General features: G+C 49.0%; 1 protein-coding gene across 7 annotated transcripts in view; it reads left to right on the top strand.

Annotated features, from left to right (window-relative positions):
• The window catches only part of LOC140722634 (NACHT, LRR and PYD domains-containing protein 3-like), a 35,195-nt gene extending 20,714 nt beyond the window's left edge, over window positions 1-14,481 (top strand). For 6 of the 7 annotated variants that reach the window (XM_073037343.1, XM_073037342.1, XM_073037338.1 and 3 more), the window contains exons 7-10: window positions 629-2,366; window positions 13,203-13,289; window positions 13,445-13,612; window positions 13,777-14,481. In XM_073037343.1, the coding sequence (XP_072893444.1) occupies window positions 629-2,366; window positions 13,203-13,289; window positions 13,445-13,612; window positions 13,777-13,864 (2,081 nt within the window). In that variant the 3' untranslated portion in view covers window positions 13,865-14,481. The remainder of the gene's footprint in view (window positions 1-628; window positions 2,367-13,202; window positions 13,290-13,444; window positions 13,613-13,776) is intronic. The other variant, XM_073037344.1, reaches the window with a different exon arrangement.
• The last annotated feature ends 3,014 nt before the right edge of the window (window positions 14,482-17,495 follow it).

The raw sequence follows: 17,495 nt of genomic DNA, 5'->3' as shown, positions 1-17,495 counted from the left end.
AGTATCCTGATGCACTGTGAGACAGTTCCTGACACAGTGTGAGTCGACACACACTCTTGGCAGGATCCTGACATACTGTGAGACCCCAGACACAGCTGGCAGGGTCGAGACACACTGTGAGATCCGACACACCCCTGTCAGGTTCCGGAGACACTGTGAGATCCCACACACCCCTGACAGGGTCCCGACACACTCTGAGACCCCAGACACACTTGGCAGGGTCCAGACACACTGTGAGACCCCACACACCCCTGACAGTGTCCTGACAGCCTGTGAGACCTCACACACATCTGACAGGGTGCTGACACACTGTGAGACCCCACACACCCATCCAGGGTGTGACAGTTGTGCGAGGGTGTCCAGTACGGGACAGTCGGGTGTCAGTAAACTACCAGGGAAATACTCACCTTCACAGCACGATTAATATGGAATTGTGATGATCTGGTGTTTATCTAGACCAGGTTTCTCTGTCCAGTCAGGGGTCTGTTAATTGGATTTACTTTACTACACGAATATCCATTGGTGAACCCAATTAATGCAATAGCTTTGAGCTAACTCTTGTGTGCTTAAATACTGAGCTCTGAGTTGAGGCATCTAACAGTTTGTCCACTGTCTGTTCTCATGGAAGATGTTCAACAGAAACACAAGGAGACTCTGCGGGCACAAACTGAAACACTGAGAGTGAACATGATCCTGATGACGGAGAAGGTGAATGTTTTCCAGCTGGTTGATCGATACGCTGAACTCACGGTCATTTCTACTGTTCGAGATCGGAGACTGGTGGAACATGAGCTGCTGGCCAGAGGCAGAGACCACGAGGAGTGGAGAGAAACACATCTCCGCGGACTCCTGGAAAAACTCCGGAAGGTTCAGTTGTTCCAGAGCAGCTTTTCCCGGAGTAAATCCAAATCTGGGAGTTCGGCAGCAGTGGCCGGTGTCCCGGGGATCGGGAAAACAACAATGGTACAAAAGATCGTTTATGACTGGGCCACGGGAAAAATATACCAACAATTCCAGTTTGTCTTCAGTTTCAAATTCCGGGAGTTAAACTCCATTAACTGCACAATAAACTTGAGGGAACTGATTCTGGATCAATATCCTTACTTCAGGAATATACTGAGAGAGGTCTGGAAGAACCCAGAGGGATTGTTATTCATATTCGATGGTTTGGATGAATTCAACGACAAAATTGATTTTGCTGACAGTCAGAGAGACACAGAACCTCAGTCCACATGCACAGATCCTGAATTCAAGTGCAAGGTGTCTGACATTGTATACAGTTTAATCCAGCACAAGCTGCTCCCAGGGTGTTCAGTGCTTGTGACCACCCGTCCCACTGCGTTACATTTATTGGAAAAGGCAGAGATCAGTATCTGGGCTGAAATCCTGGGATTTGTTGGTGAGGAACGGAAGAACTATTTCATCAGACATTTTGAAGATCAGACGGTGGCGGCAGCTGTCTTCAAGCATGTGAAGGAGAACGAGATCCTGTACACCATGAGCTACAACCCCTCCTACTGCTGGATCCTCGCTCTGGCACTGGGCCCCTTCTTCACACAAAGAGTCAGGGACCCGCAGCGATTTCCCAAGACCATCACCCAACTGTACTCCTACTATATTTACAACATCCTGAAAAACCACGGCCGTGAGATTGAGAACCCCCGTGATGTGTTACTCAGGGTTGGTCAGATGGCCTTCAGAGGAGTGTCCGAGAAGAAAATTGTGTTTACAGATGGAGATTTGATCAACCACAATCTGCAGCCTTCCCAGTTCCTGTCCGGGTTCCTGATGGAGCTTTTGGAGAGAGAGGATTCTGCCCGGTGTGTGGTGTACACATTCCCACACCTCACTATCCAAGAGTTTGTAGCTGCAGTCGCACAATTCCTGATCCCAGATGGCAGAGATATTATGAAACTCCTCACTGAAGCCCACTGCGTGAAGGATGGGCGATTTGAGGTATTTCTCCGTTTTGTTGCTGGTCTCTCCAACCCAATGACAGCTCGGGGCCTGGAGGAGTTTCTGGGTCCATTTCCTCATCAAACAACCTGCCGGGTGATTGACTGGGTACAGGAGGAGGTTAAACGCCGGAGTAGAAACACGAGGAGTGAAGCTGGTAAAAGGAGACTCCTAAACACATTGCACTACCTATTTGAGTCTTCGAATCGTGGACTTGCTCAGACCGCACTGGGATCTGTGAAAAAACTTTCATTCAGTGAAATGACACTGACCCCGGTGGACTGCGCGGTCCTGTCTCATGTCATCGGACTCTGTGATACAATAAAACACCTCAACCTGGAGAACTGCCACATTCAGTGTGAAGGAATTCAGGGGCTGGGACCCGAGCTGCACAAGTGCCAGAAGTTGAGGTAACTTGATTTATCTCTCACTCTGAACTTTGAAACTGTCTCATTGTGTTGTTTCAATGTAAAGGAATTTCGGTAAATTTGTAGTAAATCTGATTGTGAAGAATTGTGACAAATACCCAGGGGATCGGTCAGTAATTCCCCCAGGACGGGCGGGTTCTGTGGTTTCTTGTGAAGGGATGTTGGAGACTTCATCAGATCAGTGAAGAATGGTAGTAAATCACAGGAATGGACGTGTTTCTCGCTGCCTGTGACACGTGCATTGACAATGTACCTTCTCACTGTTACTGTCACCCAGACCGACACTGACTGCAGTAGGTGGGTCAGAGATTCACACCCCCTTCCCGGTGAGGGACAAGAGACCGTCAGCAGATTGTCCAAGTGAGAAGGAGAGAAATACCTTTGTGAGATTGTCCTCCCCTGCCCTTCCCCGTGTGTGACTTTGCTCACTTCAAGATACGCAAAAAGAGAGGGCGCATCTCCTCGGGGCCTCTGTTCAGATCCAACACACACGTACAAAAAAATTCTGCATCCTCTCGTCTTGTAGGATTATCGTTTACCCTTGGAATCCTATTGTGGGACCTCTCATCCCAATCCCCCTTCCATTCTTTGGAATCTTGCCCCCATCCCCATTCCTCCTGTGGGCTCTCTATTACACTTTCCTCATCCTCCTGTGCGATGTCTTTTCCACACACCCACACACCTTCCTGTGAGATCGCTCTTCCCCATCCCCCTTCCTTCTATGGATTTCTCTTCCCCATCCCTTCCTGCTGTTGGAACTCTCTTCCCCATACCCTTTCCTCCTGTGGGATCTCTCTCCCCCATCGACGTCTTCATGTCGGATCTCTCTTTGGCATGCCCCATTGTCCTGTGGAATTTCTCTTCCCCGGCCCCCTTCCTCCTGTGAGATCTCTCTTCCCAATCCCACATCCTCCTGTGGGAACTCTCTTCCACATCCCTCCTCCTCCTGGCCGATCTCTCAAACCCATCCCCCTTCCTCCTGTGAGATCTCTCTCTCCCATCCTCCTTCCTCCTTTGGGATCTTTCTTCCCCATCCCCATCTCCCTTTCGCCTGTGGGAACTCTCCTCCCCATAGAATCATAACATCATAGAATACTACAGCACAGAAAACAAGCCATTCGGTCCTTCTAGTCTGTACCAAAACCTTATTCCGCTCGTCTCATTGACCTGCACCCAGTCCATAACCCTCCAGTCCCCTCCCATCCATGTATCTATTCAATTTGTTCTTAAAGCTTAAGAGTGAGTCCACATTTTCCACATCAGATGGCATCTCGTTCCACACTCTGACCACTCTCTCAGTGAAGAATTTCCCTCTAAACCTTTCTCCTTTCATACTTCTCATATTTATCTCTCCTAATCTATGTGGAAAGGGCCTAAACGCATTTACCCTGTCTATACCCTCATAATTTTGTAAATCTCTATCAAATCTCCCCTCATTCTTCTATGCTCCAAGGAATAAAGTCCTAACTTGTTCAATCTTTCCTTGTAACTCAACTCCTGAAGACCCAGCAACATCCTAGTAAATCTTCCCTGCACTTTTTCAAACTTACTGATTTCCTTCCTTTAGTTAGGTGATCAGAACTGCACACAATACTCCAAATTTGACCTCACCAATATCTTATACAACCTCACCATAACATCCCAACTCCTATACTCAGAACTTTTATTTATGAATGCCAGGATGCCAAAAGCTTTCTTTACAACCCTGCCTACCTGTGACGCCACTTTCAGGGGCTTATGCATCTGAACCCCCAGATCCCTTTGTCCTCCGCACTCTTCAGTGCCCTACCGTTTATCGTGTATGTCGTACCTTGATTTATCCTTCCAAAATGGAACGCCTCACTCTTGTCTGCATTAAATTCCATCTGCCATTTTCTGGCCCATTCTTCCAGTTGGTCCAGATCCCTCTGCAAGCTTTGAAAGCCTTCCTCGCTGTCCACAGCGCCTCCATCTTAGTATCATCCACAAACTTGCTGATCCAATTTATCACATTATCATCTAGATCAATGATATAGACAACAAACAGCAATGGTCCCAGCACAGATCCCTGAGACACACCACTAGTCACAGGCCTCCACTCTGAGAAGCAATCATCCACTACCACTCTCTGTCTTCTCCCACACAGCCAATTCGAATCCAGTTTACAACATCTCCATGGATACCTAGTGTCTGGACCTTTAGAACTAACCTCTTATGTGGGACCTTGCCAAAGGCCTTACAAAAGTCAATGTAGACAACATCCACAGCCTTTCCTTCATATGCATTCTTGGTAACCTCCTCGAAAAACACTAGGAGATTCATTAAACATGATCTACCACATACAAAGCCATGTTGACTATCTTTAATCAGCCCTTGGCGGTACAAATCCTTGTATATCCGATCTCTCAGAACACCTTCCGATAATTTACCTACTACTGATGTCAGGCTCACTGGCCTGTAATTACCTGGTGTACTTTTGGAGCCTTTTTCAAACAACGGAACAACATGAGCTACCCTCCAATCCTCCGGCACCGCAACCGTGGCTGAGGACATTTTAAATATTTCTGCCAGGGCCCCTGCAATTTCTACACTAGTCTCTCTCAAGGTCCGAGAAAATATAATGTCAGGCTCGGAGATTTATCTACCTTTATTCACTGCAAGGGAGCAAGCAGCTCCTCCTCTTTAATCTCTATATGTTCCATGACACTACTGTTTGTTTGCCTTAATTCCATATCCGCAATGCCAGTTTCCTGAGTAAACACTGATGCAAAAAACCTGTTTAAGATCTCCCCCATCTCGTGAGGCTCCGCACATAGATGACCACTCTGATCTTCTAGGGGACCAATTTTGTCCTTTACTATCCTTTTACTCTTAATTTACTTGAAGAAACCCTTCGGGTTTACCTTCACATGATGTGCCAACATCAGGTCTTCTTTTTGCCTTCCTGATTTCCTTTTTTAGTATTCCCTTACATTTTCTGTGCTCTTTAAGTACCTCTTTTGTTCCTTGTTGCCTATACATGCTAAACACCTACTTAACCAGATCGCCAATATCCCTTGAAAACCAAGGTTCCCTATGCCTGTTAAGTTTGCTTTTAATCCTGGCAGGAACATGCAAACTCTGCACTCTCAAAATTCCACCCTTGAAGGCGTTCCACTTACTGAACACATCCATGCCGGAAAACAACTGATCCCAATCCACTCTTCCCAGATCCTCTCTCATTTCCACAAAATTGGCCCTTCTCCAATTCAGAACTTTAACTGATGGACCAGTCCTATCCTTATCCAGAATTATCTTGAAACTAATGACATTATGGTCATTATGGACCCAAAATGTTTGCGAACACTTACTTCTGTTACCTGACCTGTCTGGTTCCTTAATAGGAGATCAGGTACTGCACCCTCTCTCGTTGGTACCTCAATATATTGATTTACAAAACTTTCCTGAACAAACTCCACGCCATCTAACCCTTTCTCAGAGTTGGCGGCCCCGTCAAAATGTGGAAAGTTAAAATCCCCTACGATTCCAACTTTCTGTTTCTTACATCGGTCTGCTACCTCTCTACAGATTTGCTCCTCCACTTCTCTCTGCCTATTGGGCGGACTATAATACAACCCTATTAGTGTGGTCACACCTTTCCCGTTCCTCAGCTCCACCCATATGGCCTCTATTGACGAACCCTCCGGACTGTCACGTCTACGCACAGTTGTGATATTCTCCCTGACTGGTAATGCCACTCCTCCCCCTTTCATCCCAACCCCCTATCACGTCTGAAACAATGGGAACCCGGAACATGAAACTGCCAGTCCTGCCCCTCCTGCAAACCAAGTCTTACTAGTAGCAATAATGTCGATATCATCATGTGCCAAACCACGCCCTAAACTCATCTGCCGTACCTGCAATACTCCTTGCATGGAAATAGATGCACCTGAGAACATTTCTATCACGGACAAACCATTGATATCTGTCTATACAAGCAGTTCTCGCATGACACTTATCCTCCTCCACCTCACTATCTGCTCTAACACTCTGGTTCCCCTCCCCCTGTAATCTAGTTTAAAACCCCTGTAGAAGAACTTGCTAACCTACCTGCAAGGATGTTAGTCCCCCTGCAGTTCAGGTGCAAACTGTCCAATTTGAACTGGTCCCACCTCCCCTGGCAGAAAGCCCAATTGTCCAGAAACATGAACCCCTCCCTCATGCACCATCTCCTCAGCCACGTATTTAGCTGCATTTTCTTCCTATTTCTAGCCTTACTAGCACGTGGTATGGATCGCAATCCACCTGTGTGATCTCGGTTTCCCATCCCCCTTTCATTCTCTGGCCTCTCTGTTCCCACTCCTCCTTCCTTCCAACTGTTAGATCTCTCCTCAGCATCCACCTTCCTCCTGTGGGATCTATCATCACCAGCTCCCTTCCTCCTGATGAATCTCTCTTCCCCATCTCCATTCCTACAGTGGAATCTTTCTTCTCCACCCCCCATGCTCCTGTGGGATCTCTTTTCCGCATCCCCATTAACCCTCTGGTGCATCTGTTCCCATCCCACTTCCATCTGTGGGATCTCTCTTCCCCATCAACTTCCTGCTGTTGGAACACTCTTCCGCATACCCCTTTGTTCCTGTGGGATCTCTCTTCCGCAACCCCTTTCCTCCTGAAAGATATCTCTTCCCCATCCATCTGATCCCCGTGGGGGCTCTGTTCCCATTCCTCCACTTCCTATGGGATATTGCTTCCCCATTTCCCTTCCTCCTGTATATCTCTCTTCCCCACTACCCATCCTCTTGTGGGATCTCTCTTCCCCAAACCCCTTCCTCCCGTGGTATTTATTTTCCCCATCGCACATCCTCCTTTGGGATCTCTCTTCCCTATTTGCCATCCTCCAATGGGATCTCTGTTCCGCATCCCCATTCCTCCTGTGCGATCTCTCATCCCCACCCCTTTCCTCCTGTAGGATCTCTCTCTTCCCCATCCCCCTTCTTCCTCTGGCATATATTTTCCCAATTCCACTTCTTCCTGTGGGATTTCTCTTCCACATCCTCCTTCCTCTTCTGGGAACTCTCTTCCCCTTTACCATGCGGCTGTTGGATCTCTCTGCCCTATCTCTCATCCTCCTGTCGGATCTCTCTTTCCCATCTCTCTTCCTCCTATGGGAACTCTCTTCCCAATCTCCCTTCATCCGGTGTGATAACCCCTCCCCATCACCTTCCACCAGTAGGATCTCTCTTCCCCAGCACCCTTCCTCCCGTGGGATCTCTCTTCCCATCTGCATTCCTCCTGTGCCATCTCTCTTCCCCAACCACCTTTCTCATGTGGGGTCTGTATTCCCAAGCCCCACTTCCAGTGGGATTTCTCCTACTCTTCCCCGTTCTTCCTGTCGGATCTCTCTTTTCCATCACCATTTCTTCTGTAGGATCTCTTTTCTCCATCCCCCATCCTACTGTGGGATCTCTCTTTCTCATCCCCTTCCTTCTGTAGGATCCCTTTTCCCCATCCCCCATCCTCCTGTGGGATATCTCTTGCCCATCCCTGTTCCTCCTTTGGGATCGCTCGCCCACCCAACTTCCTCTTGTGGGCTCTCTTTTCCCCATCCTCCTTCCTCCTGTGGGTCATCATAATGTCCCCTCTTCCTGTGCGATCTGTCTTGTCCCTCCACATGTATCTCTCTTCCCCATCCCCCATCCTCCTGTGGGATCTCTTTCTCATCCCCCTTCCTTCACTGGGATCTCTATTCCCCATCCCCCATCCTCCTGTGGGATCTCTCTTCCCCGTCCCCCTTCCTCCTGTGGGATCTCTTTCTCATCCCCCTTCCTTCACTGGGATCTCCCTTCCCCTTCCCACATCCTCTTGTGGGATATCCCTTCTCCATCTCCTTCTTCCTGTGGGATCCCCTCACAATCCCCTTTCCTCCAGTGGTATCCCTTCCCATCCCTCTTCCTCCTGTGGGATCTCTCTACACCATCCCGCTTCCACCTTCCTTCGGTGGGATCGCTTTTCCCCTTCCCCTTTCCTCCTATGGGATCTCCCTTCCCCTTCCCACATCCTCCTGTGGGATATCCCTTCCCCATCTCCCTTCCTCCTGTGAGATCTCTCTTCCCCATCCCCCTTCCTCCTCTGGGATCTCTCTTCCCCTTCCCACATCCTCCTGTGGGATATCCCTTCCCCAACTCCCTTCCACCTGTGGGAGCTCTCTTCACATTCGCCCTTCCACCTGAGTGAACTCTCCTCCCCACACCCCTTCATAGAATCATAAAATACCAGCGCACAGAAAACAAGGCATTCGGCCCTTCTGCTCTGTGCCGAAACTTTATTCTGCTTGTCCCATTGACCTGTACCCAGTCCATAACCCTTCAGACCTCTCCCATCCATGCATCTATCTAATTTAATCTTGAAGCTTAAGAGTGAGTCCGCATTTTCTACATCAGATGGGAGATCGTTCCACACTCTCACCACCCTCTCAGTGAAGACATTCCCCCTAAACCTTTCCCCTTTCACCCTGAAGCCAAGTCCTCTTGCAATTTATCTCTCCTAATCTATGTGGAAAGAGCCCATTCGCATTTACCCTGTCTATACCCCTCAGAGCTTTGTAAACTTCTATCAAATCTCCCCTCATTGTTCTGCGCTCCAAGCAATAAAGTCGTAACCTGTTCAATCTTTCCTTGTAGCTCAACTCCTGAAGACCCGGTAACATCCTAGTAAATCTTCTCTGCACTCTTTCAATCTTACTGATATATTTCCTATAGTTAGGTGACCAGAACTGCACACAATATTCAAAACTTGGCCTCACCAATGTCCTGTACAACCTGACCATAACATCACAACTCCTATACTCAGTACTTTGATTTATGAATGCCAGGATGCCAAAAGCCTTCTTTACAACCCTGTCCACCTGTGACGCCACTTTCAGGGAATTATGTATCTGAACTCTCAGATCCCTTTGTTCCTCCACACTCCTCAGTGCCCTACCATTTACTGTGTATGTCCTACCTTGATCTGTCCTTCCAAAATGCAACACCTCACACATGTCTGCATTAAAGTGGTGACTAGTGGTGTGCCTCAGGGATCTATACTGGGTCCAATGTTGTTTGTCATATACATTAATGATCTGGATGATGGAATGGTAAATTGGATTAGTAAGTATGCAGATGATACTAAGATAGCTGGCGTTGTGGATAATGAAGGTTTTCAAAGCGTGTAGTTCAAAGATTTTGACCAGTTAGAAGAGTGGCCTGAATGATGGCAGATGGAGTTTAATGCTGATAAGTGTGAGGTGCTACATTTTGGTAGGAATTATTCAAATAGAACATATATGGTAAATGGTAGGGCACTGAGGAATGCAGCATAACAGAGTGATCTAGGAATAATGGTGCATAGTTCCCTGAAGGTGGAATCTGATGTGAATAGGGTGGTGAAGAAAGCTTTTGGTATGCTTGCCTTTATAAATCAGAGCATTGAGTATAGGAGATGGGATGTAATGTTAAAAATCTACGATGCATTGGTGAGGCCAAATTTGGAGTATTGAGTGCAGTTCTGGTCACCGAATTATAGGAACGATGTCAACAAAATAGAGAGAGTACAGAGGACATTTACTAGAATGTTCCCTGGGTTTCAGCACCTAAGTTACAGGGAAAGGTTGAACAAGTTAGGTCTTTATTCTTTGGAGGGTAGAAGGTTGAGCGGGGACTTGATAGAGGTATTTAAAATTATGAGGGGGATATATAGATTTGACGTCCATAGTCTTTTTCAATTGAGAGTAAGGGAGGTTAGAACAAGAGGGAATGAGTTGAGAGTGAAGGGGCAAAAGTTTAGGGGTAACAGGAGGGGTAACTTCTTTACTCAGAGAGTGGTAGTTGTGTGGAACGAGCTTCCAGCAGAAGTGGTAGAGGCTGTTTCGATTTTGTCATTTTAAAAGAATTGGATAGGTATATGGACAGGAAAGGAATGGAGGCTTATGGGCTGAGTGCAGGTAGGTGGGACTAGGTGTGAGTAGGCGTTCGGCACGGACTAGAAGGGCCGGGATGGCCTGTTTCTGTGCTTTAATTGTTATATGGTTACAAGTTATATGTTATAAATTCCACCTGCAATTTTCTGGCCCATTTTTCCAGTTGGTCCAGATCCTTCTGCAAGTTTTGAAAGCCTTCCTCGCTGTCCACAACGCCTCCATCTTAGTGTCATCCGCAAACCTGCTGATCCAATTTATCACATTATCATCTAGATCACTGATATAGACAACAAACAGCAATGCTCCCAGCACAGATCCCTGAGGCCCACCAGTAGTCACAGGCCTCGAGTCTGAGAAGCAATCATCCACTACCACTCTCTGTCTTCTCCCACACAGCCAATTTCGAATCCAGTTTACAACCTCTCCATGGATAACTAGTGTCTGCACCTTTTGAAATAACTTATTACGTGGAACATTGTCAAAGGCCTTACTAAAGTTCTCTGCCTATTGGGCGGTCTATAATACAACCCTATTTGTGTGCTCACACCTTTCCCATTCCTCAGCTCCACCCATATGGCCTCTGTAGACGAACCTTCCAAGCAGTCCCGTCTACGCACAGCTGTGAGATTCTCCCTGACTGGTAATGCCACTCCTCCCCCTTTCATCCCTACCCCCTATCACGTCTGAAACAATGGAAACCCGTAACATGAAGCTGCCAGTCCTGCCCCTCCTGCAAACCAAGTCTTACTAATAGCAATAATGTCGATATCATTATCGTGCCAATCCACGCCAAAAACTCATCTGCCTTATCTACAATACTCCTTGCATGGAAATAAATGTTCCTGAGAACATTTATGTCACGTTCAAACCTTTGATATCTGTCTGTACAAGCAGTCCTCGTATGACACTTATCCTCCTCCACCTCACTATCTGCTCTAACACTCTGGTTCCCCTCCCCCTGCAATCTAGTTTAAAACACCCGGAGCAGAACTAGCTAACCTACCGGCAAGGAAGTTAGTCCCCCTCCAGTTCAGGTGCAAACTGTCCAATTCGAACTGGTCCCACCTGCCCTGGAAGAAAGCCCAATTGTCCAGAAACATGAACCCCACCCTCATGCACCATCCCCTCAACCACGTATTTAGCTGCATTATCTTCCTATTTCTAGCCTGACTAGCACGTGGCATGGGTAGCAATCCACCTGTGAGATCTCGCTTCCGCATTTCCCTTCCTCCTATAGCATCTCTCTTCCCCATTACCCATCCTCTTGTGGGATCTCTCTTCCCCAAACCCCTTCCTCCCGAGCGATCTCTCTTCCCAATCCCTTACATCAGGTGGGATCACTCTTCCCCATCCCACTTCCTCCCGTGGCATCTATTTTCCCCATCCCTCTTCCTCCTATGGGATCTCACCTACTCATCCCCCAACCTCCTGTATGATCTCACTTCCCCACCCACTTCCTCCTGTCTCATCTCTCTTCCCCATGCCCCATCATCCTATGGGATCTCTATTCCCCATTCCCCTTCCTTCTGTGGGATTTCTCTTCCCCATCCACTTTCATCCTGTGGGATCTCTATTCCCCATTCCCCTTCCTTCTGTGAGATTTCTCTTCCCATTCCACTTTCCTCCTGTGGGTTCTGTCTTCCCCATGCCCCAACATCCTATGGGATCTCTATTCCCTTTTCCCCTTCCTCCTGTCGGATCTCTCTTCCCCGTCACCTTCCACCTGTGGGATGTCTCTTCCCCAACACCCTTCCTCCCGTGGGATCTCTCTTCCCATCCCCATTCCTCCTGTTCCATCTCTCTTCCCCATCCCACTTCCTCCTGTGGGTAATCATAATGCCCCCTCTTGCTGTGGGATCTGTCTTTTCCCTCCACAATTCATCCTGATGTATCTCTCTTCCCCATCCTACATCCTCCTGTCGGATCTCTCTTCCCCATTCTACTTGCAACTGTGGGATACCTCCTCCCCACCCTCTTTCTTCCTAGGGATATATCTTCCCCAACCGTCTTACTTCTGTGGGATCTCTATTCCCCATCCCCCTTCCTCCTGTGCGGTCTCTCCTCCCCATCAACTTCCTGCTGTTGAATCACTCTTCCCCATCCCTCATCCTCATGTGGGATCACTCTTCCCCAACCCCCTTCCTCCATGGATATCCCTTCCCCGTCGACCTTCTTCCTCTGGGATAGCTCGTGCATTCGACCTCCTCATGTGGGCGCTGACTTCCCCATCTTCCGTCCTCCTGTCGATCTTCTTTTCCCATGCTCCTCTTCCTGTGGTCTCTCTCTTCCCCATCCCCTTTCCTCCTGTGGGATCTCTCTTCCCCATCCCCCTTCCTCCTCAGGTATTTCTCCTACTCATCCCCCATCCTCCTGTATGATCTCTCTTCCCCGTCCCTCCTCTTCCTATCAGATCTCTCTTCCCCATGCTCCTTCCTCCTGTGGGATTTATCTTCCCCACCCCCTTTCTTCTTGGTGGATTTCCCTTCCCCTTCCCCTTTCATCCTATTGGATCTCTCTTCCCTATCCCCCTTCCTCCTGTGGGATCTCTCTTCCCCATTCCCCTTTCTCCTGTGGGATCTCTCTTCCCCATCCCTTTAGCTCGGGTGGGTCTATTTCACTGTGTCCCATAGACATTTCCGCATTTCGGTCAGGAACACTTTTCTAACCATCGGGGAATGAGACAGAATATGTGGGGTTTACAGGGTCACACCGACAGACGAAATTACTGACATTCTGTGAATACCCTGGAGCTGGTCAGTGAGGGACATTGACAGTGATGGGAACTCCGATCAGTGATTTACTGAAGAGTTTAATGTTTCCGGAAATATCCAAGTGAGAGAAAATACCTCAGACCCACGGTTTGAATCACTTTGTTCATCAATCTGTCTGTTTGTGTTTAGACTTGGGCGGAATAAACTGGGAGATTCAGGAGTGAAACTGGTGTCTGCGGCTCTGAGGAACCCGGAGTGTAAAATACAGACACTGGGGTAAGTACCAGACTGTGGGAGATTGTGTTTACAGTCACTGGATGTCTGATACTGAACACTAATGTGATCAGTAATTGTGTTACTGATAAACACTGGGGATTTGTACCGTCTCCTGTCTCTCTGTGTCCTTCACCCTCACTCTCTCGCATCTCCAGGCTGTGGGGTGTCGGTCTCACAGATTCTGGTGCCGAGGATCTCGTCTCCGCTCTCAGTACAAACCCATCAGTGACAGGGCTGAATCTGGGATTAAACTCGCTGACAGACCGATCTGTCCCCGCTCTCCGGCGCCTCATACTGACCCTCCCGAGTCTGGAGTGGATCTGGTGAGTGTTTGTGTTAGTGTTCAATGTGATAAAATATCAGCGGATCCGCGGGTTTTCTGGTGATATTTGTCTGTTAGTGTTGTTGAAACATTAACCCCGGTCCCCTGTAACTGACACTGTTGTGTAATCTGTTTATTTCATCTTTATTCTCCCATCTGTTTCAGGCTGGCAAGCAATCAGTTCAGTGAGTCCGGAGAGAAGGAACTGAGATATCGGCGAGGAGTCAGACCCAGACTGTCAGTGATCGTGTGAACATCCCCGCCCGCGGGATGAGGACATTTGGCCGATTCCCCGCCGTCCCCTTTAACTCCCGTCCTTACCTTTAATGGCTGCGCGCCGGGGCTGATTCCCAACGGTTTTAACGGAACCGGCCTCGCGCAGTGTGTCGCTGGGAGTGGTCCTGCAGTGACGTATTTCCGCCTGTTGTCAGGCGGCGCAGCTTCCGCCGATTGTGCGTGTTCGAGGCTCCCACGTGACACCCAGAAAAATACCCAGACAGGAAGAGCCAGGGGTCCGAGGCTCAGTCTGGGACTGAGAATCATTTTGCTCCCTTTGCGGAGGGTGGTGCATTGGGCAGCCTGACCGATATAATGATGTTAAATTGACAAATCACTCGGCAGTGACCCTGGATCTGCAGCGATCCCGGACACGGCCCTGAAGTGTGATTTTATAATCATCGGTTCCCCGATGCAGAGTGACGGTGAGAAACGGGACTGGTTATTCAAACTGTCACTCGTTGTCGCCGGTCAGTTAATTGTGTGTGACTGTGAGTGAGTCGGGAGCAGCTTATTTATTCCCGCACGTCAGCAGCTCACACATTGTTTAATTTACATTTGTCATCATGAAATCAATAAACCGCTGTAACTTCCTGTCCTGGTGCCGGACTCGAGTTTTATTTGAGGTTTCTGCTGCCCTCCGCACCCTGTGCACTGCAACAGTGGGTCGGAGCTCCTCACACTGACACAGTAGCGTCTCAGCTCCAGGCTGAGGGAGGTCGGATGCCCAGGATCTCCACCAAAGCCCTGGCTAACTGATCCCCGCAGACAGAAACAATTGACGATAATATCACACGTGAGACCAATAGACAGTAGGTGCAGGAGTAGGCCATTCGGCCTTCTAGCCAGCACCGCCATTCACTCTGATCATGGCTGATCATACACAATCAGAACTCAGTTACAGCCCTCTCCCCATATCCATTGACCCTGCTATCTATAAGAGCTCTATCTAACTCTCTCTTGAATGCATCCACAGATTTGGCCTCCACTGCCTTCTGGGGCAGAGCATTCCACATTTCCACCACCCTCTGGGTGAAAAAGTTTTTCCGCATCTCTGTTCTAAATGGCCTACGCCTTATTCTTAAACTGTGGCCTCTAGTTCTGGATTCACCCATCAGCGGGAACATGCTTCCTGCCTCCAGTGTGTCCAATCCCTTAATAATCTTATATGTTCCAATCAGATCCCCTCTCATCCTTCTAAATTCCAGTGTATACAAGCTTAGTCGCTCCAATCTTTCAACATATGACAGTCCCGCCATTCCGGGAATTAACCTTGTGAACCTATGCTGCACTCCCTCAGTAGCAAGAATGTCCTTCCTCAAATTTGGAGACCAAAACTGCACAAAATACTCCAGGTGTGGTCTCACCATGGCCCGGTACAGCTGCAGAAGGACCTCTTTACTCCTATACTCAATTCCCCTTGTTATAAAAGCCAGCATGCCATTAGCTTTCTTCACTGCCTGCTGTACCTGCATGCTTGCTTTCATTGACTGATGTACAAGAACACCTAGATCTCGTTGTACTTCCCGTTTTCCTAACTTGACTCCATTTAGATAGTAATCTGCCTTCCTGTTCTTGCCACCAAAGTGGATAACCTCACATTTATCCACATTAAACTGCATCTGCCATACATTTGCCCATTCACCCAACCTGTCAAAGTCACCCTGCATTCTCATAACATCCTCCTGAAATTTCACACTGCCACCCAACTTTGTGTCATCAGCAAATTTGCTAATTTAACTTTTAATCCCTTCATCTAAATCATTAATGTATATTGTAAAGAACTGCGGTCCCGAGTACGAGACGGATGGGGGATGGAATACTGACGTTGCACACGGAGTGAAGCTCCCTCCACCGTATGACATTATACACTCCCGGGGTCAGACACAGAGAGAAGCTTCCTCCACACCGTCCCATCACACACACCCGGATCAGACACAAAGTGAATCTCCCTCCACACTGTCACATCACACACTCCCGGGTTCAGACACAGAGTGAATCTCCCTCCACGCCGGCCCATCACACACTGCTGGGACCAGACACAGAGTGAATCTCCCTCCACACCGTCCCATCACACACTCCCAGGGATCAGACACAGAGTGAATCTCCCTCCACACCGTCCCGTCACACACTCCCGGGGTCAGACACAGAGTGAATCTCCCTCCGCACCGTCCCTAACACACTCCCGGGATCAGACACAGAGTTAATCTCCCTCCACGCCGGCCCATCACACACTGCTGGGACCAGACACAGAGTGAATCTCCCTCCATACCGTCCCGTCACACACTGCCGGGACCAGATACAGAGTGAATCTCCCTCCACGCCGTCCCATCACACACTCCCGGGATCAGACACAGAGTTAATCTCCCTCCACACCGTCCCATCACACACTCCCGGGTTCAGACACAGAGTGAATCTCCTTCCACACTGTCCCATCACACCCTCCCGGGGTCAGACACAGAGTGAATCTCCCTCCACACCGTCCCATCAGATATTCACACACACACATATACATGTGGGTTTTGGGAAGGAGAGGTGAGGGGTTTGGGAGGAAGAGGAGTGATGGGACGAGGAGTGGACTGATGAGACGATGAGCGTAGCGAAGTCACTGACTCAATAGGGTACGGAAAGGGGAGGGGCGAAAGTTCCTGTCACAAACTGGTTCCCGACATGGAGAAGATAAAGACGGGGCGAGAGGGAGGGAGCGGGGAGTGGTGGGACGGGGAGTGTGGGGTAGTGATAGGACGGGAGGGAGAGGCCTGATTGGACAGGATGGGGGTGTTGGGGAGTGACTTTTTCAGTAGTGGGGGATGAATGGGTGGTGACATATCCTTCGCAAATAAGGCGAGCTGCAAAAAAGTGGGGCGTGGGCAGGAGAAAGGGAGAGCGGGGGTCGGGGACGCTGTCAGGGCTGATGGGTCGGGGAGTTTTCATTGTCTCAAGAAGGGAGTGGGGAGCGACTCACTCAACGGACAGGGGAGAAGGGATTGGGTGGGGGAGAGAAATCTCCCGTCAGAAAATGTTCACCACCCAGGATGTGCTGGATGGCGGGAGAAAGGGCAAGGGGCCTTAGAGGGGAGGGTGTCAGGAGTGACAGGGTGAGTAGGGGAGTGGCTCACCGGGTAACAGAGAGAGAGAGAAAGAGGGCGATGAGGAGAGGCGAAGATTGACATCGCAAAATGGCAGCCAAACAGCATACGAGGTGGCGGGGAGAGGAGAGCGAGGGGAGGGAGGGAAGGGGTTTGGGAATGATGGGATGGGAAGGAAGGTGACAAGATGGTGAGTGTGAGGGAGTGACACACTTCGTGGTGGAGGAAGTGGGAAGGAGGGTCTGACACTGTCACAAAATGGCTGTCGGCAGAAGGTTAAATGGAGATTCAGGAGATCGGGCACCGAGGGAAAGGAGAGGAGGGATGAGGAGTTGAGATTGAATAAACAGGAAGGGAAGTGAGTGGAAGGTGAGGAAAAGGGTGTGCCACATTCTACAATGGTGGGAGAACGGTTGTCAATGGTAACCATCAAAAAATGGCCGCCAGCCAGGGTGAGATGGGCGGTGATAGAGGGGAGAGAGAGCGGAGTGTTTCAGGAGTGACGGGAGCCAAGGGTGG

This window comes from Hemitrygon akajei, unplaced genomic scaffold (genome assembly GCF_048418815.1).
Source record: "Hemitrygon akajei unplaced genomic scaffold, sHemAka1.3 Scf000082, whole genome shotgun sequence".
In the NCBI taxonomy this organism is placed as follows: domain Eukaryota; kingdom Metazoa; phylum Chordata; class Chondrichthyes; order Myliobatiformes; family Dasyatidae; genus Hemitrygon; species Hemitrygon akajei.
This window is presented reverse-complemented; position numbering and strand designations above follow the sequence as displayed.